This window comes from Hyla sarda, chromosome 5, assembly GCF_029499605.1.
Source record: "Hyla sarda isolate aHylSar1 chromosome 5, aHylSar1.hap1, whole genome shotgun sequence".
Taxonomy (NCBI): domain Eukaryota; kingdom Metazoa; phylum Chordata; class Amphibia; order Anura; family Hylidae; genus Hyla; species Hyla sarda.
Genome location: NC_079193.1, coordinates 127,849,701 through 127,871,134, shown reverse-complemented (window position 1 = coordinate 127,871,134; position 21,434 = coordinate 127,849,701). Strand labels below are relative to the sequence as shown.

The following is a 21,434-nucleotide window of genomic DNA, read 5'->3' as shown; positions in this document are numbered from 1 at the left end:
ATTCATCCATATTGGTTTTCTTTTATTTCTGACCCTTTTATTCCCATAAGGTATATACATCTTACAGTGAAAATTTAAGATATTTTTAAAAGTATCCCATTTAGTGTCAGTATTCTTGTTTTTGAGGACATTATCCCATTTTATATTGTTATGGGCTTCTCTGAGTTGATTGAACTTTGCCTTCCTAAAGTTCATTGTTTTTGTGGCCCCTCGAGAGATTCCCTTATTGAAGAACAAGTTATAATGTATTATATTATGATCACTATTTCCTAGGTGTCCATCTACTTGCACATTATTTACTCTGTCAGGTACGTTGGTTAATATTAAGTCTAGTAGGGCACCCCCTCTGGTAGGGCCCTGCACCTTTTGGGATGGATAATTGTCTTTAGCTATAGTCAGAAATCTGTTTCCTTTATGAGATTCACAGGTCTCAGTCTCCCAGTGTATATCAGGATAGTTAAAGTCCCCCATTCTTATCACATCATTTTGATTTGCTGCCTTGTTTATTTGCCTCAATATTTGATCTTCTGGCTCTTCCATTATGTTTGGTGGCTTATAGCAAACCCCTATCAGAATTTTTTTTATTTTTATCTCTATATATTTCTACGCATAATGACTCCACATTATCGTTTCCCTCCCAAATATCATCCCGCAGTGCGGCCTTCAAATTGGACTTAACATAAAGACAGACTCCTCCCCCTTTCCGTTTTGTCCGATCCTTCCTGAATAGACTATAACCAACGTCCAACCAAGTCTCTGTTGTACCTACTATGTCATAATCCTCCTCAGAAATTTTAAACTCCAGTTCATCAGTTTTATTGGACAGACTTCTGGCATTAGTCAACATGCACTTCAATGGTGTATGTTTTTTTTTCCTATGATGTAGTTATGTTTTTTCCAGAAGTATGACAAAATCAAACCTATATAAGTAGGGTATACAATTTAATCGTATGGACCTACAGAATAAAGATAAAGTGTCATTGTACTGCGTAGAAACGGAAGGCCCCGAAATTTACAAAATGGCGTTTTTTCTTTAATTTTGGCGTACAGCGATTTTTTTTTTTCCCATTTCACCATAGATTTTGGGGTAAAATGACTGATGTTATAACAATGTGGAATTGGTGGCGCAAAATAAAAGCCCTCATATGGTTTTTTAGGTGCAAAATTCAAAGGGTAATGGTTTTTAAAAGGTAAGGAGGAAAAAACAAAAGTGCAAAAACAGAAAAATGCTTGGTCCTTAACGACCAAAGACGTAAATGTACGTTCTGGTGCCGCGGTACTTAATGCACCAGGACGTACATTTACGTCCTGTACATGACCGCGAGCATCGGAGCGATGCGTGGGTCATGTGCGGCTGGTCCCGGCTGCTGATCGCAGCCAGGGACCGCCGGTAATCACCGACATCCGCAATCGCATGGATGTCTGCCATTAATCCCTCCGATGCCGTGATCAATACAGATGACGGCATCTGTGGGAGTGTGGTCGTATTGACCCACAGAATAACACTTGTCATTTTTACCGTAAATTGTACAGCATGAAAAAGAAACCTTCCAAAATGAGCGAAATTGCGTTATTTTTTTTTTTTTTCAATTTCCCCACACAAATAGTATTTTTATGGTAAATTTGTGATGTCATTGTGAAGGACAACTAGTCGCGCAAAAAACAAGCCCTCATACTAGTCTGTGGATGAAAATATAAGAGTTACAATTTTAAGTAGCCGAGGAGGAGATAAAAACGAACATGCTAAAAAAAATTGGCCTGGTCCTTAAGGTCGAAATGGGCTTGGTCCTTAACCTCCTTAACCCCTTAAGGACTGAGCCCTTTTTCACCTTAAGGACTCAGCCATTTTTTGCAATTCTGACCACTGTCACTTTAAACATTAATAACTCTGGAATGCTTTTAGTTATCAATCTGATTCCGAGATTGTTTTTTCGTGACATATTCTACTTTAACTTAGTGGTAAAATTTTGTGGTAACTTGCATCCTTTCTTGGTGAAAAATCCCCAAATTTGATGAAAAAGTTGAAAATTTTGCATTTTTCTAACTTTGAAGCTCTCTGCTTGTAAGGAAAATGGATATTCAAAATAATTTTTTTTTTTATTCACATATACAATATGTATACTTTATATTTGCATCATACAATTGATGAGCTTTTACTTTTGGAAGACACCAGAGGGCTTCAAATTTCCGCAGCAATTTTCCAATTTTTCACAAAATTTTGAAACTCGCTTTTTTTCAGGGACCAGTTCAGGTTTGAAGTGGATTTCAAGGGCCTTCATATTAGAAATACCCCATAAATGACCCCATTATAAAAACTGCACCCCCCAAAGTATTCAAAATGACATTCAGTCAGCGTTTTAACCCTTTAGGTGTTTCACAGGAATAGCAGCAAAGTGAAGGAGAAAATTCACAATCTTCATTTTTTACACTCGCATGTTTTTGTAGACCCAATTTTTGAATTTTTGCAAGGGGTAAAAAGGAGAAAATTTTTACTTGTATTTGTAGCCCAATTTCTCTCGAGTAAGCACATACCTCATATGTCTATGTTAATTGTTCGGCGGGCGCAGTAGAGGGCTCAGAAGGGAAGGAGCGACAAATGGTTTTTGGGGGGCATGTCACATTTAGGAAGCCCCTATGGTGCCAGAACAGCAACAAAAAACACATGGCATACCATTTTGGAAACTAGACCCCTCGGGGAACATAACAAGGGGTAAAGTAAACCTTAATACCCCACAGGTGATTCACAACTTTTGCATACGTAAAAAAAAAAAAAAAAAAAAATTCCCTAAAATGCTTTGTTTCCCAAAAAATTTACATTTTTACAAAGGGTTAAAGCAGAAAATACCCCCCAAAATTTGAAGCCCAATTTCTCCCGATTCAGAAAACACCCCATATGGGGGTGAAAAGTGCTCTGCTGGCGCACTACAGGTCTCAGAAGAGAAGGAGTCACATTTGGCTTTTTTGAAGGAAATTTTGCTCTGGGGGCATGCCGCATTTAGGAAGCCCCTATGGTGCCAGGACAGCAAAAAACCCCACATGGCATACCATTTTGGAAACGAGACCCCTTGGGGAACGTAACAAGGGGTAAAGTAAAGTGAACCTTAATACCCCACAGGGGTTTCACAACTTTTGCATATGTAAAAAAAAAAAAAAAAATTTTTTACCTAAAATGCTTGGTTTCCCAAAAAATTTACATTTTTACAAAGGGTTAAAGCAGAAAATACCGCCCAAAATTTGAAGCCCAATTTCTCCCGATTCAGAAAACGCCCCATATGGGGGTGAAAAGTGCTCTGCTGGCACACTACAGGTCTCAGAGGAGAAGGAGTCACATTTGGCTTTTTGAAAGCAAATTTTGCTCTGGGGGCATGCCGCATTTAGGAAGCCCCTATGGTGCCAGGACAGCAAAAAAAAAAAAAACATGGCATACCATTTTGGAAACTAGACCCCTCGGGGAACGTAACAAGGGGTTAAGTGAACCTTAATACCCCACAGGTGTTTCACGACTTTTGCATATGTAAAAAAAATAAAAAAAATTTTACCTAAAATGCCTCTTTTCCCAAAAATTTTACATTTTTAAAAAGGGTAAAAGCAGAAAATACCCCCCAAAAGTTGTAACACAATTTCTCCCGAGTACGGCGATACCCCATATGTGACCCTAAACTGTTGCCTTGAAATACGACAGGGCTCCAAAGTGAGAGCGCCATGCGCATTTGAGGCCTAAATTAGGGACTTGCATAGGGGTGGACATAGGGGTATTCTACGCCAGTGATTCCCAAACAGGGTGCCTCCAGCTGTTGTAAAACTCCCAGCATGCCTGGACAGTCAGTGGCTATCTGGCAATACTGGGAGTAGTTGTTTTGCAACCGCTGGAGGCTCCGTTTTGGAAACAGTGGCGTACCAGACGTTTTTCATTTTTATTGGGGAGGGGAGGGGGGTTGTATAGGGGTATGTGTATACGTAGTGTTTTTTACTTTTTATTGTGTGTTAGTGTAGTGTAGTGTTTTTAGGGTACAGTCGCACAGGCGGGGGTTCACAGTAGTTTCTCGCTGGCAGTTTGAGCTGCGGCAGAAATTTTGCCGCACCTCAAACTTGCAGCTGGATACTTACTGTAATCCTCCGCCCATGTGAGTGTACCCTGTACGTTCATATTGGGGGGGGAACATCCAGCTGTTGCAAAACTACAACTCCCAGCATGTACGGTCTATCAGTGCATGCTGGGAGTTGTAGTTTTGCAACAGCTGGAGGCACACTGGTTGTGAAACACAGAGTTTGGTAACAAACTCAGTGTTTTGCAACCAGTGTGCCTTCAGCTGTTGCAAAAGCTACAACCCCCAGCATGTACGGACAGCGGAAGGGCATGCTGGGTCTTGTAGTTATGCAACAGCTGGAGGCATACTACTTTGGCTGGGGATGCTGGGGATTGTAGTTATGCAACAGCTGGAGACACACTGGTTTGCTACATAACTCAGTGTGCCTTCAGCTGTTGCAAAACTACAACTCCCAGCAGTCACCGACAGCCAACGGGCATGCTGGGAGTTGTAGTTATGCAACCAGCAGATGCACTACTACAACTCCCAGCATGCACTTTAGCTGTTGGTGCAAGCTGGGAGTTGTAGTTACACAACAGCTGAAGGTACACTTTTCCATAGAAAAAATGTGCCTCCAGCTGTTGCAAAACTACAAGTCCCAGCATGCCCATAAGGGCATGCTGGGAGTTGTGGTGGTCTGCCTCCTGCTGTTGCATAACTACAGCTCCCAGCATGCCCTTTTTGCATGCTGGGAGCTGTTGCTAAGCAACAGCAGGAGGCTGTCACTCACCTCCAACGATCCTCGCCGCACAGGTCAGTCCCTCGTCGTCTCCGCCGCGGCCGTCGCTCCTGGGGCCCCGATCCCAACATTGACGCCGGGGATCGGGGTCCCCAGCACCCGGGGTGCACGTCCCGCACCCGCTCACGTCCTCCAGAAGAGGGGCGGAGCGGGTGCGGGAGTGACACCCGCAGCAGGCGCCCTGATTGGTCGGCCGGTAATCCGGCCGACGAATCAGGGCGATCGTGAGGTGGCACCAGTGCCACCTCACCCCTGCAGGCTCTGGCTGTTCGGGGCCGTCGGAGACGGCCCCGAACAGCCTGTAATTCCGGGTCACCGGGTCACTGGAGACCCGATTGACCCGGAATCTGCCGCAGATCGCTGGACTGAATTGTCCAGCGATCTGCGGCCATCGCCGACATGGGGGGGCATAATGACCCCCCTGGGCGATATGCCCCGATGCCTGCTGAACGATTTCAGCAGGCAACGGGCACCGGCTCCCCTCCGGCTAGCGGCGGGGGGCCGGGATTTGACAGGACGTACTCAAACGTCCTGAGTCCTTAAGGACTCGGAAAAGGGGACGTTTGAGTACGTCCTGCGTCCTTAAGGGGTTAAAGGGGTACTACCATGGAAAACTTTTTTTTTTTAAATCAACTGGTGCCAGAAAGTTAAACAGATTTGTAAATCACTTCTATTAAAAAATCTTAATCCTTCCAGTACTTTTTAGGGGCTGTATACTAAAGAGAAATCCAAAAAGAAATGCATTTCCTGTGATGTCCTGACCACAATGCTCTCTGCTGTCCATTTTAGGAACTGTCCAGAGAAGCATATGTTTGCTATGGGGATTTTCTCCAGTTCCTAAAATGGACAGCAGAGGTCAGCAGAGAGCACTGTGTTCAGGACATCACAAGAAATGCATTTCTTTTCTGGATTTCTCTTTAGTATACAGCCCCTAAAAAGTACTGGAAGGATTAAGATTTTTTAACCCCTTAAGGACCAGGCCATTTTACACCTTAGGACCAGAGCGTTTTTTGCACATCTGACCACTGTCACTTTAAATATTAATAACTCTGGAATGCTTTTAGTTATCATTCTGATTCAGAGATTGTTTTTTCGTGACATATTCTACTTTAACATAGTGGGAAAATTTTGTGGTAACTTGCATCCTTTCTTGGTGAAAAATCCCCAAATTTAATGAAAAATTTGACAATTTAGCATTTTTCTAACTTTGAAGCTCTCTGCTTGTAAGGAAAATGGATATTCCAAATTAAAAAAATGTTGGATTCACATATACAATATGTCTACTTTATGTTTGCATCATAAAATTGACGTGTTTTTACTTTTGGAAGACACCAGAGGGCTTCAAAGTTCAGCAGCAGTTTTCCAATTTTTCACAAAATTTTCAAACTCACTATTTTTCAGGGACCAGTTCAGGTTTGAAGTGGATTTGAGGGGTCTTCATATTAGAAATACCCCACAAATGACCCCATTATAAAAACTGCACCCCCCCCCCAAAGTTTTCAAAATCACATTCAGTCAGCGTTTTAACCGTTTAGGTGTTTCACAGGAATAGAAGCAAAGTGAAGGAGAAAATTCACAATCTTCATTTTTACACTCGCATGTTCTTGTAGACCCAATTTTTGAATTTTTACAAGGGGTAAAAGGAGAAAATGTATACTTATATTTGTAGCCCAATTTCTCTCGAGTAAGCACATACCTCATATGCCTATGTAAATTGTTAGGCGGGCGCAGTAGAGAGCTCAGAAGCGAAGGAGCGACAAGGGGATTTTGGAGAGTACGTTTTTCTGAAATGGTTTTTGGGTGGCATGTTGCATTTAGGAAGCCCCTATGGTGCCAGAACAGCAAAAAAAAAAAACACATGCCATACCATTTTGGAAACTAGTCCCCTTGAGGAACGTAACAAGGAATAAAGTGAGCCTTAATACCCCACAGGTGTTTCACAACTTTTGCATATGTAAAAAAAAAAAATTTTTTTTTTCACTAAAATGTGTGTTTCCCCCCAAATTTCACATTTTTGCAAGGGTTAATAGCAGAAAATACCCCCCAAAATGTGTAACCCCATCTCTTCTGAGTATGGAGGTACCCCATAAGTTGACCTGAAGTGCACTACGGGCGAACTACAATGCTCAGAAGAGAAGGAGTCATATTTGGCTTTTTGAGAGCAAATTTTGCTCGGGGGGCATGTCGCATTTAGGAAGCCCCTATGGTGCCAGGACAGCAAAATAACCCCCACATGGCATACCATTTTGTAAACTAGACCCCTTGAGGAACGTAACAAGGAATAAAGTGAGCCTTAATACCCCACAGGGGTTTCACGACTTTTGCATATGTAAAAAATAATATTTTTTTTTTCGCTAAAATGTGTTTCCCCCCAAATTTCCCATTTTTGCAAGGGTTAATAGCAGAAAAGACCCCCCCAAATTTGTAACCCCATCTCTTCTGAGTATGGAAATACCCCATATGTGGACGTCAAGTGCTCTGCTGGCACACTACAATGCTCAGAAGAGAAGGAGCGCCATTGAGCTTTTGGGAAAAAAATAGTTTGGAATGGAAGTCAGGGGCCATGTGCGTTTACAAAGCCCCCCGTGGTGCCAGAACAGTGGACCCCCCCCCCCACATGTGACCCTATTTTGGAAACTACACCCCTCACAGAATTTAATAAGGGGTGCAGTTAGTATTTACACCCCACTGGCGTTTGACAGACCTTTGGAACAGTGGGCTGTGCAAATGAAAAATAAAATTTTTAATTTTTACGGACCACTGTTCCCAAAATCTGTCAGACACCTGTGGGGCGTAAATGCTCACTGTACCCCTTATTACATTACGTGAGGGGTGTCGTTTCCAAAATGGGATCACATGTGGGTATTTATTTTTTTGGTTTATGTCAGAACCGCTGTAAAATCAGCCACCCCTGTGCAAAGCACCAACTTAGGCCTCAAATGTACATACTGCGCTCTCACTCCTAAGCCTTGTTATGCGTCCGCAGAGCATTTAACGCCCACATATGGGGTATTTCTGTACTCAGGAGAAAAATTGTGTATAAAATTTTTTTCCTTTTAACGCTTGTGAAAATAAAAAGTAAAGGGCAACACCAGCATGTTAGTGTAATTTTTTTACACTAACAAGCTGGTGTAGCCCCATCTTTTCCTTTTCATAAGGGGTAAAATGAGAAAAAGCCCCCCAAAATTTGTAGTGAAATTTCTCCTGAGTACGGAGATACCCCATATGTGGCCCTAAACTGTTTCCTTGAAATACGACAGGGCTCCGAAGTGAGAGAGCACCATGCGCATTTGAGGACTAAATTAGGGATTGCATAGGGGTATTCCACGCCAGTGATTCCCAAACAGGGTGCCTCCAGCTGTTGCGGTCTCCGTCGTTTCCCCGTCCTGCCCCGCCTATTGTGGGAGGGCAGGACGGGGAAAACTAAAATAACCCCCCCCCCCCGCCCCCGATCTGCTATTGGTGGTCGCGTCTAGACCACCAATAGGAGGGGTGGCACCCGTGTCACCTCACTCCTATCGCTTCAGGGGGATCCTGGGTGTCTTAGACACCCGCGATCCCCCTTACATTGTGGGTCACCTGGTCACTATAGACCCGTAATGACCAGTGAACTCACTTGCAATTTGCCAACATGGGGGGGTCTGATGACTTTATTTCAGTCATGATTTCAGCAGGCATCCCGCTCCGATCCTCGCACGGCGGGGACCAGAACTGCCCATGACGTAAATGTACGTCCTTGGTCCTTAAGACCCAGGGTGTCGTGACGTACCCTTACGTCATGGGTCCTGTAGGGGTTAATAGAAATGATTTACAAATCTGTTTAACTTTTTGGCACCAGTTGATAAAAAAAAAAAAGTTTTCCACGGTAGTAACCCTTTAAGGACGGAGGGTTTTTCAGTTTTTCATTTTCGTTTTTCCTCGTCACCTTCTAAAAATAACACTTTCAATTTTGCACCTAAAAATCCATATGACTTTGTAAAGACATCAGTCATTTTACCCCAAAATCTACCACGAAATGGGAAAAAAAATCATTGTGCGACAAAATGGAAGAAAAAAACGCCATTTTGTAGTTTTTGGGGGCTTCCGTTTCTACTCAGTACATTTTTCGATAAAAATGACACATTAACTTTATTCTTCAGGTCCATACAGTTAAATTGATAACCTACTTATATAGGTTTGATTTTGTATTACTTCTGAAAAAGATCTTGAGTACCGTATTTATCTGGGTATACCATGCACCGGCCTATAACACGCACCTTCGTTTTTCCAAGGAAATTTTGGTAAAATTTTTTTACCAAGATATCCTTGGAGAAATGAGGGTGCGTGTGTGTGCAGGTGTACCTCGATAAACTGTTTCTGGCAGCTTCTGCAGTTCAATTATTTAAAGCAAGCGCTTTAAATCATTGACGTGCAGTGGCTTATGTGTTGCCAGAGTGCTGCTGCCCTATTCCCTCCCCGTCCCCAGTTTTATAGTTAAATATCCCGCCACCGCCACTGTCCAATTCCCTCCCCGTCCCGGTTTTATAGTTACATGTGCCCTGGGGACTGCGGTCCTTCATGCTCCGGCGGCCTCCTGGGCTGTCACTGTGCGCCGCGCACTGACTGACGAGTGACGTCGTGTTGAGGATGTCGCTCGTCATTGCGCAGCGCACAGTGACAGATCAGTAGGCCGCCGGAGCATGAAGGACAGCAGTCCCCAGGGCACATGTAACTATAAAGCCAGGGACAGGGAGGGAATTGGGCCGTGGCGGCGGGATATTTAACTATAAAACCGGGGACGGGGAGGGAATCTGGCAGTGGGACTCCGGCCAGGCAGAAGCTGCTGCAGTTCAATGATTTAAAGCGCCCTCATCATCATGAACTGCGCCCAATCATTGAACTGCAGCGGCTTTTGCGGGGTCACAAACAGTCTATCGGCGTATAACACGCAGATAGACTTAAGGCTAAAAATTTTAGCATAAAAAATGCGTGTTATACGCCGATAAATACAGTACATGCAGGAAAATTTATGTTTAAAATTGTCCTATTCTGACCACTCTAACTTTTTTATTTCTCCATGTATGGGGCGGTATGATGGCTCATTTTTTGCGCCGTGATCTGAAGTTTTTATCGGTACCATTTTTGTTTTGATCAGACTTTTTGATCGCTTTTTATTCATTTTTTCATGGTATAAAAAGTGACCAAAAAGACGCTATTTTGGACTTTTGAATTTTTTTGTGCATACGCCATTGACCGTGCGGTTTAATTAAAGATTCATTTTTATAGTTCGTACATTTACGCACACGGCGATACCACTTATTTTTATTTACACTTTTTTTTTTATTGGGAAAAGGGGGGTGATTCAAACTTTTATTAAGGAAGGGGTTAAATGATCTTTATTAGCTTTTTTTTTTCCACTTTTTTTTTTGTGCAATGTTATAGCCCCCATAGGGACTATAACATGCAGTACATTGATTCAATACACTGATCAATGCCATTACATTCAATGGCAGGGATCAGTGTTATTGGCGGTTGATTGCTCAAGCCTGGATTTCAGGCTTGGAGCAATCAATCGCAGATCAGACGCGCAGGTAAGGCACCCTTCTCCTGCGTCCTAGCTGATCAGGACATCGAGATTTTACCGCGATTGTCCCGATCAGCCCAACTGAGCAGCCAGGAAGCTTTTACTTTCACTTTAGACCTCAGGAGACTCTTATGGACGTTCATAAACGTCCATATGCGTTAAGGAGTTAAATGGGCACTGCCAGATATAAAAACTTTTGATATGTTGTAAAGCATTAGGTTTTGCAATTGCCTTCATTAAAAAAAAATTTCATACTGAAAAAGCCAGCCAAAAAACTTCCTCCTGGGATACATACCAGCCTGGCTGTGTACACTGGTCGTGTACTGTAGGTTGTATTGTAGGTTTGCAATAGTAGGAGGAACACAGCCTGCAGCAACACTGCTGTAAATCTGAGTTTTACCAATCATATGCCTCCGGCTGTTGCAAATCTGGGAGCTGTAGTTTTACAAAAGCTGTAAGCACACAGGCCGACATTTATCATTGTCTTTAGACTTGTGTCTAAAAAAGGTGCAAGCAGGGTTTTTTTGCGCCTTTTTTGTGCCTTTTGATTTACACATTTCTGCTGATTTTGAGTTGCAATCCACTGATTTTGGCAATACACATGATATGGAAGGGTTTTATGAACTGCGCCTTTTTGTGATAAGGCGCAAAGCCACTACACCACTACACCAGCCCAGATTTAGCTAAGCTTTTTGGTGTATGTGAAGAGAGAAATTTCAGTTAATAACTGTGACCAGTTAATAAATTTGGTGCTCCTACACATTACCAGCACACAAAAAAAGCTGTAGAAAAATGCTTGACTTACACCTACAATGATAAATGTCGGCCACAGTGTGTGTGTATAGCATGAAACCAGAAAGGAAGGGTTACAGATGCTCACTTCTGAGATCAGTGACTGAGGAGAGTGAGGGAGGGGGAGGAGAGGGAGTGGTTATCACCTGAGGAGAAGAAAGGGACCCGCCCTCTCTGCTTCTAGTCGACAGCATTAACCTCTTGGGGACGCAGGGCGTATGCATACCCTGCATCCCCGGTCCTTAAGCACTCGGGGCGTAGCTGTACACCCTGAGCATTTCCAGTCCCTGCTGCTCACCGGGTGGGGACCGGACCGGGATGCCTGCTGAAATAATTCAGCAGGCATCCTGGCACATCGCCGAGAGGAGTCCTGAGGTCCCCCCATATCGGCAAATCGCGCGTCAATTCAGACCTGCAATTTGCGGTTATTCCGGGTTAATCGGGTCTTTAGTGACTCTGGAAAAAAAGGGTGAATGGGGCTGTCCACGACAGCCCCATTCACCCTTACTCAGCAGGAGTGAGGTGGCACGGGTGTTCCAACTATAACTCCCAGCATGCCCTTTGGTAGTCTGTGCATGCTGGGGGTTGTAGTTATGCAACAGGCTGGAGGCACATTTTTTCTATAAAAAAGTGCATCCAGCTGTTGCATAACTACAACTCCCAACATGCACAGACTACCAAAGGGTATGCTGGGAGTTGTAGCAGTGTGCCTCCAGCTGTTGCAAAACTACAACTCTCAGCATGCCCTTCGGCTGTCAATGCATGCTGATTGTTGCAGTTTTGCAACAGCTCGACACACATTGGTTGTGAAACAGAGTTTGTTACCTAACTCAGTGTTTTGCAACCAATGTGCCTCCAGCTGTTGCATAACTACAACTCCCAGCATGTATGGTCTGTCAGTGCATGCTGGGAGTTGTAGTTCTGCAACAGCTACAGATTTCCCCCCCCCCCCCCCATGTGACTGTACAGGGTACATTCACATGGGCAGGTTTACAACAAGTTCTGCTGCAAGTTTGAGATGCGGCAAATTTTTTGCCGCAGCTCAAACTCCCAGCGAGAAAATCACTTTAAACCTCTGCCCATTTGAATGTACCCTAAAAACACTGCACTACACAAAGTAAAACACTGCATACCCCTACAGTCCCCCCCCCCCAAATAAAAATAAATAAAAAAAAGTCTTGTACAGCACTGTTTCCAAAACAGAGCCTCCAGCTGTTGAAAAACAGCAACTCACAGTATTGCCAGACAGCCACTGACTGTCAAGGCATGCTGGGAGTTTTGCAACAGCTGGAAACACCCTGTTTGGGAAACACTGCTGTAGGGTATTTTTGTGGTGGATTCAAATCCCCAATTTAGGCCTCAAATGCGCATGGTGCTCTCTCGCTTCGGAGCCCTGTCGTATTTCAAGGAAACAGTTTAGGGCCACATATGGGGTATCTCAGTACTCAGGAGAAATTGCGTTACAAATTTTGGGGGGCTTTTTCTCCTTTTACCACTTATGAAAATGTAAAGTTTGGGTCTACACCAGCATGTTAGTGTAAAAAAGAAAAATGTTTACACTAACATGCTGGTGTTGCCCCATACTTTTAATTTTCACAAGCGGTAAAAGGAAAAAAAGACCCCCAAAATTTGTAACGCAATTTCTCCTGAGTACAGAAATACCCCATATGTGGGCGTAAATTGCTCTGCGGACGCACAACAGGGCTCAGAAGTGAGAGTACTATGTACATTTGAGGTCTAAATTGGTGATTTGCACAGGGGTTTCTGATTTTACAGCGGTTCTGACATAAACGCAAAACAATAAATACCCACATGTGATCCCATTTTGGAAACTACACCCCTCACAGAATGTTACAAGGGGTATAGTGAGCCTTAACACCCCACAGGTGTTTGACAAATTTTCGTTAGTTGAATGTGAAAATTAAAAATCATTTTCTCACTAAAATGCTAGTGTTACCCTACATTTTTCATTTTCACAAGGGAGAATAGGAAAAAAAAGCCCCCAAAATTTGTAACCCCATTTTCTTCTAAATAAGAACATACCCAATATGTGGATGTAAAGTGCTTTGCTGGCGGACTACAATGCTCAGAAGAGAAGGAGCGCCATTGGGATTTTCGCAAGAGAAAGTGTCTGAAATTGACGGCAATGTGTTTTTACAAAGCCCCCATAGGGCCACACATGACCCCATTTTGGAAACTACACCCCTCACGTAATGTAATAAGGGGTACAGTGAGCATTTACACCCCACAGGTGTCTGACAGATTTTTGGAACAGTGGTCCGTGAAAATTTTATTTTTCATTTGCACAGCCCACTATTCCAAAGATCTGTGAAATGCCAGTGGGGTGTAAATGTTCACCCCTTATTAAATTCTGTGAGGGGTGTAGTTTCCAAAATGGGGTCACATGTGGGGTCACAGCTGTCACGCCCCCTCCCATAGACTTTCATTGAGGGGCGGGGTGTGATGTCATACAGGGGCGGAGTCGTGATGTCACGATCTTCCGTACCCGCGGTCGAGATGGACTCTGAGGATCTCCAGCGGTTCCGGAAGCCGCTAAAGGTGGGTACCGCTTGGTAGATCCCGAGGGTCCCCAGCAGCGGGACCCCGGCGATCTGACATCTTATAAAAGGATAGGGGAGAAGCTGTCTAAGGGCGGAGTACCCCTTTAAGGTGAAAATATGCCCTAAGGGGTTAAGGTAATTCAGAAATAAAGCTAATTCTGAGAGAAATACAGGTCATAGACACATAAAAATGTAATATTTAAAGGTACGCTTTAAGTATTATATTAAGTATATACAGGGCTTTTCTCAGTATATACAATAAAGGCATAATCATTTAGTGCAGAGGAGAGTGTCTATGTGGTCATAAAGGGTCAGTTCTTTTTCCACATACATAAAATGACACAAACTCTATAATTTTATACAGATGTTTATTTTTATTTTCCCAGTAAAAGAACACAATGTGGAAACAAAATCAAGAATCTTCTGGTCCTCCCAACAGATATGCTACCTGTGGTAAGTTACAGAAATGTAAAAAAAATATATTCTGAATGTGGCTAAAACATTGTAATTGATTTTCATTATAAATCAGGTCCTCATAGTGAGTACCAATGCTATATGGACAGCAAGAAGTACACACTGGCCCTGATTTATCAAAATGTGTGAGAGAAAAACTAGAAAATTTGTTTCAGACAGCAACCAATCACAGCTTAACTTTCGCTGTACCAAAGCTCGTTAAGATATGAAAGCTGAGCTGTGATTGGTTACTGGGGCCAAGAATGGTACTGTTTCTTAATCACATACAACTTCTTGAAGTGGTAGCCTGCTCACGAATCACTTTTATGGCAACCAATCTGCTGTGTTTTAACCCCTTAAAGGAGTAGTCCAGTGTAGAACAACTTATCCACTATCCTAAGGCCACCCGCGATCTTCCGTACAGGGCCCGATAAAAACTACAGAACACAGCGGAAAAAATGAGCCTCATTCAGCCCGGTATATGGAAAAATAAGAGATATAGGGGTTAGAAGAGGACAATTTTAATCATAGGAAGAAAAAAAAAAACCCTCCCGACAAACCCCTTCTCAGTCCTTAAGGGAATACACATACTCCCAGTGTTCTTTTCCCTGTGGCTTGCGCTGCACAATAGAGCAACACAACAACGCTGGAGAGGGTGGAGTCTACACTATACCAGGCCAGGAGAGTAGGCGGACTACACTATACCAGGCCAGGAGAGTAAGCGGACTACACTATACCAGGCCAGGAGAGTAAGCGGACTACACTATACCAGGCCAGGAGAGTAAGCGGACTACACTATACCAGGCCAGGAGAGTACGCAGAATACAATATACCAGGCTAGGAGAGTGTGCGGACTACACTATACCAGTAGAGTATGCGGACTACACTATACATGGCCAGGAGAGTGCGCAGACTACACTATACCAGGCTAGGAGAGTGTGCGGACTACACTATACCAGTAGAGTATGCGGACTACACTATACAAGGCCGGGAGAGGACGCAGACTACACTATACCAGGCTAGGAGAGTGTGCGGACTACACTGTACCCATTTCATATCCAATCCCCTCTATTTTATGTTCAGTCAATGTACATGAAATTGGGCGAGTTGGCTTTATGAAATAGAGGATTGGACATTAAATAGGGGGGATTTCACCATTTGTTTATTATATCGCAATCGCATATCGAAATCGCAATATTTACCTCCATAATCGCAATCGCACATTTTTCCCCATATCATGCAGCCCTAGTTCCTCTCCCGTAACCCACGCGGACCCGGCCTTTATTTAATTAATTTCAATGAGCCGACCGGAGTCAAACGATGACTTCGGTCGGCTCATTTTTGCCCTGAATACGGTTCTCTAACCGGACCTTAAACCGTGGTATACAACGGTCTTAGGTCCGGTTAGAGAACCGTATACGGGGCAAAAATGAGCCAACCGGAATCAGCGTTTGACTCTAGTCGACTCATTTAAATGAGTGGGATACGGGAGCGGACGGTTTTCGCACCCCCCCTCCCAGCCGTATACTGCACCCGTACACTACAAACATAGTGTGAACCTGCCCTTAGGCTTCTAGTGCATTGGGATAAAATCATTTTCATTTTTTGCTGCTAATGCATCAGCTAAACAGGTAAAATTATGCTGCCATAGGCCACCATGCTTTTGTCTGTACTCTCGGCAGTAGTTGCTCATACTGTGTGAAGAGACACCCCTTTGACAAAGAGATTGGTAGGTAGAGCAGAGTTCTTACATAAGATTCTCCAGAATTGTTATTTAAATACTAAAACTGACATGCCTAAAAGGCTCTACTCAACTGCTGCCAGAAAATTATACAGATTTGTAAATTGCTTCTTAACCCTTCCAGTACTTATCAGCTGCTGTATGCTCCAGAGGAAGTTGTGTAGTTCTTTTCAGTCTGACCACAGTGCTCTCTGCTGACACCACTGTCATTGTTGGGAATAGCCCTTAGCAGGAGCAAATGCCAATGGCAAAGCTTTGCTCCTCTGTTCCTGGCATGGACAGAGGTGGCAACACAGAGCACTGTGGTTAGACTGAATATAACTTCACATCTTCCTCTGAAGCATACAGCAGCAGATGCATTCTGGGAGGCTTTTTTTTCCTCTGGAGTACCCCTTTACAAACAAAAAAAAAACTTGGCTTATTATATTCTATGTTTATAACAAAGGTTATTTCATTTAACTCTTTACTTATATGAGGCCAGTTTTTTGTTTTTTTTAACCTGAACATTCGACATGATGATATGAAAGCTACATGTTATTCTGTATTACAGACTGGTTTTACAATGCACCTTCGAAACAAACTGAGAAGTCAAGTAAAAGTGATCTTCCTCCCACCTCACAAATTCCAGGACTAAGCGACCTTGCAGAACCCCATAATGAGTTAAAAAATAAAGGCCGCAGACAATGGATTACAGAAACTGACTCTGAGTATGTCAAACTAGCCAAACAAGGAGGTCGTCCAGGTAAAGAAACAATTTATGAGATTACCAAAATAGCAGTAATATTAATCCATAATTATATAGCACCAACATATTCTGCAGCACCTGATTACAAGAGCTGAAACCCTGTGAGGAAATGTGAGTTTTTTTACATATGGCAACGAGTTCTTGCTTTGTACAAACATGAAAATAAACATGATAATAAAGAGAATATTATTAAATTATGGTTACAGATTCTGGACAATTAATATGCTTGACCCCCTTAAAGGGGTACTCTGGCCCTGAGATATCTTATCCCCTATCCAATCTTGCAATCCCCAGCGGCGGGACCCCTGTGGTGAGACATCTTATCTCCTATCCTTTGTTTTTTCATGTTTTTCCTCCTCACCTTTTAATAGCCATAACACTTTAAATTTTCTACTTACAGACCCATACTTGTTTTTTGCACCACTTGAGTCACTCCTAATGCTGAAGATCAGCCATTACGCCGAGGTCAGGCATTAACCCTTTAGATCCTGCGATGAAAGTCGATTGCGGGATCTAAAAGCATTAAAATACGGGTGCCAGTCCTTCTGGGGGACTGATCAGGTACTTATCTGCTGACTTGAAGGCCAGAAGTCCTATGCCTGTCTCTGTGCCGTTGGATTGGCGATTGGAATATATAGGAGGTTATATATATATCTATATATATATATATATATATTGTGGCAGTGTGGCAAGGAAAGGGTGTATTTCCCTTGCTATCTCTGCAGAATGCTCCACCTGTGGCCTGATTAATGAGGTATCAGGAAGGGAAAGTGTGTGTTTTAAAAGGAAAAGAGACAGAATAGTTGGGGCTCTTCCTAGGAGACAGCATGTGGGCTGTAGGGAAGAGACAGAGGCTGCTGAGGAGTACACAGCCCGAGCTGAGTGGCTCAAAGAGAGTGACATGAATTGTGAGTAAAAGGTTGCAGGGGACATATGTTTAACCGGCTGAGGGTAGCTCAGCGGTTGTTAGTCAGGACAAGCTGATATGTGTAGTCAGTGACCAGACGGTCTAGGATTTTGTTTGTTCCTGCTTTTTGTTTATTTCTTTCCCTGCAACCTGTGTAATAAAACTGGCAAGGTGCCAGATTTGCATTATAAGCGTTTGTTTGCTGGTTTATTGAGAAGAAACGCATCCTGTGGCGTGGTCAAGGACGATCCCAGAGCTAATCCCCAAGGAGGAATCCTTACAATATATATATATATATATATATATATATATATATATATATTATGTGTGTGTACACACCTCGTAATAGCGATCGCTGATAACACTGATCAATGCAATGCTATGGCATAGCATTAAACAGTGTTTGCAATCGAAAGGTTGAATATAGTAGTCCTCTAAGAGGACTAAAAAAATATTTTTTTTAAATAAATCTTAATTAGCCTATACCTTAATGAAAATGTAGAAAATTCTGAAAGTTTTTAAATAGAATAATGCAAACAAAAAAAGATTTGGTACCCAATACCCAATTTAAATAGGCTTTGTTTTATTTTACTACTTATAAAAAAAAAATTAAACCTTTGTGTATGAAAATTTGTATGCTTGACCCCTTAAGGACCAGGCCCATTTTGGCCTTAAGGACCAGAGCGTTTTTTTGCACATCTGACCACTGTCACTTTAAGCATTAATAACTCTGGGATGCTTTTACCTTAAATTCTGATTCCGAGATTGTTTTTTCGTGTCATATTCAAATTTTGTCGATACTTGCATCATTTCTTGGTAAAAAAAAATCCAAAATGTTATGAAAAAATAGAAAATTTTGCATTTTTTTTTTTACTTTGAAGCTCTTCTTATAAGGAAAATGGACATTCCAAATAAATTATATATTGATTCACATATACAATATGTCTACTTTATGTTTGCATCATAAAGTTGACATGTTTTTACTTTTGGAAGACATCAGAGGGCTTCAAAGTTCAGCAGCAATTTTCCAATTTTTCACAAAATTTTCTAAATCAGAATTTTTCATGGACCAGTTCAGTTTTAAAGTGGATTTGAAGGGCCTTCATATTAGAAATACCCCACAAATGACCCCATTATAAAAACTGGACCCCTCAAAGTATTTAAAATGACGACTTCCGGTTCCGGCGCCATGCTGTGAGGACGTGCAGGGAGCCCGCTCCTCTACCTTCTCCTACTATACCCGCAAATTTCACCTGCCTCATTCTAACGCTGAACACCAGTGTCCGCCCGGGGTATATGGACAGATACTTGATCCCGATGGACAAGAAACAGTCCAAAAATAAAGGTGAGCCGTGCTCGGGGAGTCGGTGCGGAAGATCAAGCATGGCCTCCTCCCCTGCATCCAGCAGAGCGCCCTCTCCCTCGCTCTCCACGTCTAGTGGGCTTAATGGAGATGATCGGGTAGAGCTTGCAGGGATTGACTATGAGACCCTGGCTGCTGCGGTGGCCGAGAAGATTGTGCCCAAGGTTAAGGAATCGATAGTGGCCGCAATACAGACTACCCTCTTAGACCTGCAAAATACTGTGTCACAACATGGCGCACGTATGGCGGCGGTAGAAGACCGTGTGCAGGCATTCGAGACCACTGAGGCTGCCTCTCACACACGACTCTCTACGTTGGAAGCTGAATGCAAGCGTCTGGGGGAAAAGGTGGAAGACTTAGAAAACAGATCCCGCAGAAATAACTTGCGAATAGTGGGGATACCTGAATCAGTACCGGCTGTCGACCTCATCCATGTGTGCGAATTTATGTTGCCAAAATTACTGGGCCTGCCCCGACCATGCAAGGTTGAGCGGGCGCACCGTTTGGGCCCGGATCTCCGAGAGGGCCGGGACTCTGGACGGCACCTGGGGACGCAACAGCGTATTAGACCGCGCCAAGTCATCACTAGGTATCTGGATTTCCAGGACAAGACCGCAGTTCTTCGGGCATTTAAGAGAAGAAACACTGACTTGACCCTGGACGGAGCAAAGCTTCTAATATTTGGCGACTTCTCTGCAGAAGTTAGCCGCAAGCGGAAATTATACTCCCCCCTTTGCTCGTCCCTGCATCGGCGGGGCATCAGATTCACTCTTCAATACCCGGCTATCCTACGAGTTTTCTTTCCCGACGGCCATTCTGCGATCTACAGCTCCCCGGAGGAAGCTTCTGCGCAGTTGGAGGTTCTTCTCCGCAACGACACCGGCGGCTCTCCTTCTCATCAGCGGAGGCAGCGGGAGGGGGATGGAATCGCTCCCCCTCTGGATCGTCGCCCGGATCCCACAGTGGTTTCTTCTCCCCAGCAGGGTTCACCTTCACAAGAGCGCCCCCCTCTAGACAGGAGGGACAGATGGAACTCCGGGAACCCATCGTGAGCATTGTATAGACTTGAGCTGCATCTACAGGTACCTCTTTTCCTGTCTATATGTTATCCCTGTTTACTACATGTGACCACCTGGCAAATTGACATAATGCTCGAAGGTGCCCCAGTAATCTTGGAGTCTTTCCCCTCCTGCTGAATCGGACTCATGTGGACTTGGTGCCATTCTGGGCCGTGAACCCAGAAAATCCCTATGGACTTCCTCTTATTTTGATTCCATCAGAGACTCTGTGCATCACTGACTATGCACCAGATATATGGTCTAGACATGGCCCTAGACAGGACTTTTGTTGTTCCTATTTTATTATTATTTTTTCAGTATCCACCACGACCTGACATCATGTTAGGTGGGGGTGGGGGTTCACTTGAATATGTTGAAGGTTCTGTTTTCAGTATACGGGGTAGGTAAAAGAGACTACCGGCTCTACAGGGTGGGGAAGTTGGAGACTCGGGAGGGGAGGAGGGTGGGGGGCTGGGAACAGGATCTTTGTATTGGAGGGGGGGTGGGAAAGTAGGGATCCTCTCGCACCTCTTCAAGCTCTCCGTTTCTGGGCTATGAGAGGGTGGGGGCCTGGAGAATTCCGGCAGTTAGGGAAGCAGTGGGGAAGATTGTTTTGATGAGGGGGGGTAAAAATGGGGAGGGAATGAAGGGGGAAGGGTAAGGGTGGGGGAGGGAGGGGGGGAAATAATATGGTAGTTCAGTAATGTTGAAGTTCTTCTTTAGGTTAAAGGGGGAACACTAAGGAAGGGGGGGTGGATTGGTCATAATGTACCCATCTTTCCCTGCTACCGGTTCTTTAGCCCTCCTACTAGGACACGGTCTCGAGTCTCCTCAGATACCTCGCTATTCAGTTAGCTGATTATTGGTTCACCTTTGGGCATTGGGATATTGGTTTTATTTGTTATTTTCACTCGAGAGCCACCGGGCTCTTTATTATAATCTTGGCGGATATACTCACATTTTTACCTAGTCACTTAGGGGGAGGAGGGGGGGGGCTCCCTTGGTGGTTTGGCATATCCTTAGGTAGTGGTAAAGGGAAGTCCCTAGAGCTTTGGATAAGTGGTCCCCGAGGTAGGGATATCCAGCTCGGAGTGGGGGTGGGATTGTGTTTCATTCCTAAAGAGTATTTGGAAATTCCTCTTTAGTCCCAACTAGAGGTATACACGACTCATATCCTTGGTTTATTTCTTAGTAAGTCCTTTCTATGAAGTTGGTGTCATGGAATGTGAAAGGGTTGAGATCCCCTCGCAAGAGAAGCCTAGTTTTGAGACATCTTAAAAAACTTTCACCTGATATAGCATTGCTCCAAGAAACCCACCTTGATTTAGCCGATTTCTCTCGCATGAAAAAATGGTGGGTAGGGAGGGTTGAGGGTTCGGCGGCTGTAGCGAGAAAAGCCGGAGTCTTAATACTATTCAATAGGA

The 21,434-nt window shown here is 43.7% G+C and overlaps 1 protein-coding gene across 2 annotated transcripts in view; it reads left to right on the top strand.

Moving 5' to 3' along the window:
• Positions 1 to 21,434, top strand: part of C5H7orf57 (chromosome 5 C7orf57 homolog) — a 171,179-nt gene that overhangs the window by 45,453 nt on the left and 104,292 nt on the right. For both annotated transcript variants that reach the window (XM_056520260.1, XM_056520259.1), the window contains exons 2-3: positions 14,130 to 14,196; positions 16,488 to 16,679. In XM_056520260.1, the coding sequence (XP_056376235.1) occupies positions 14,142 to 14,196; positions 16,488 to 16,679 (247 nt within the window). In that variant the 5' untranslated portion in view covers positions 14,130 to 14,141. The remainder of the gene's footprint in view (positions 1 to 14,129; positions 14,197 to 16,487; positions 16,680 to 21,434) is intronic.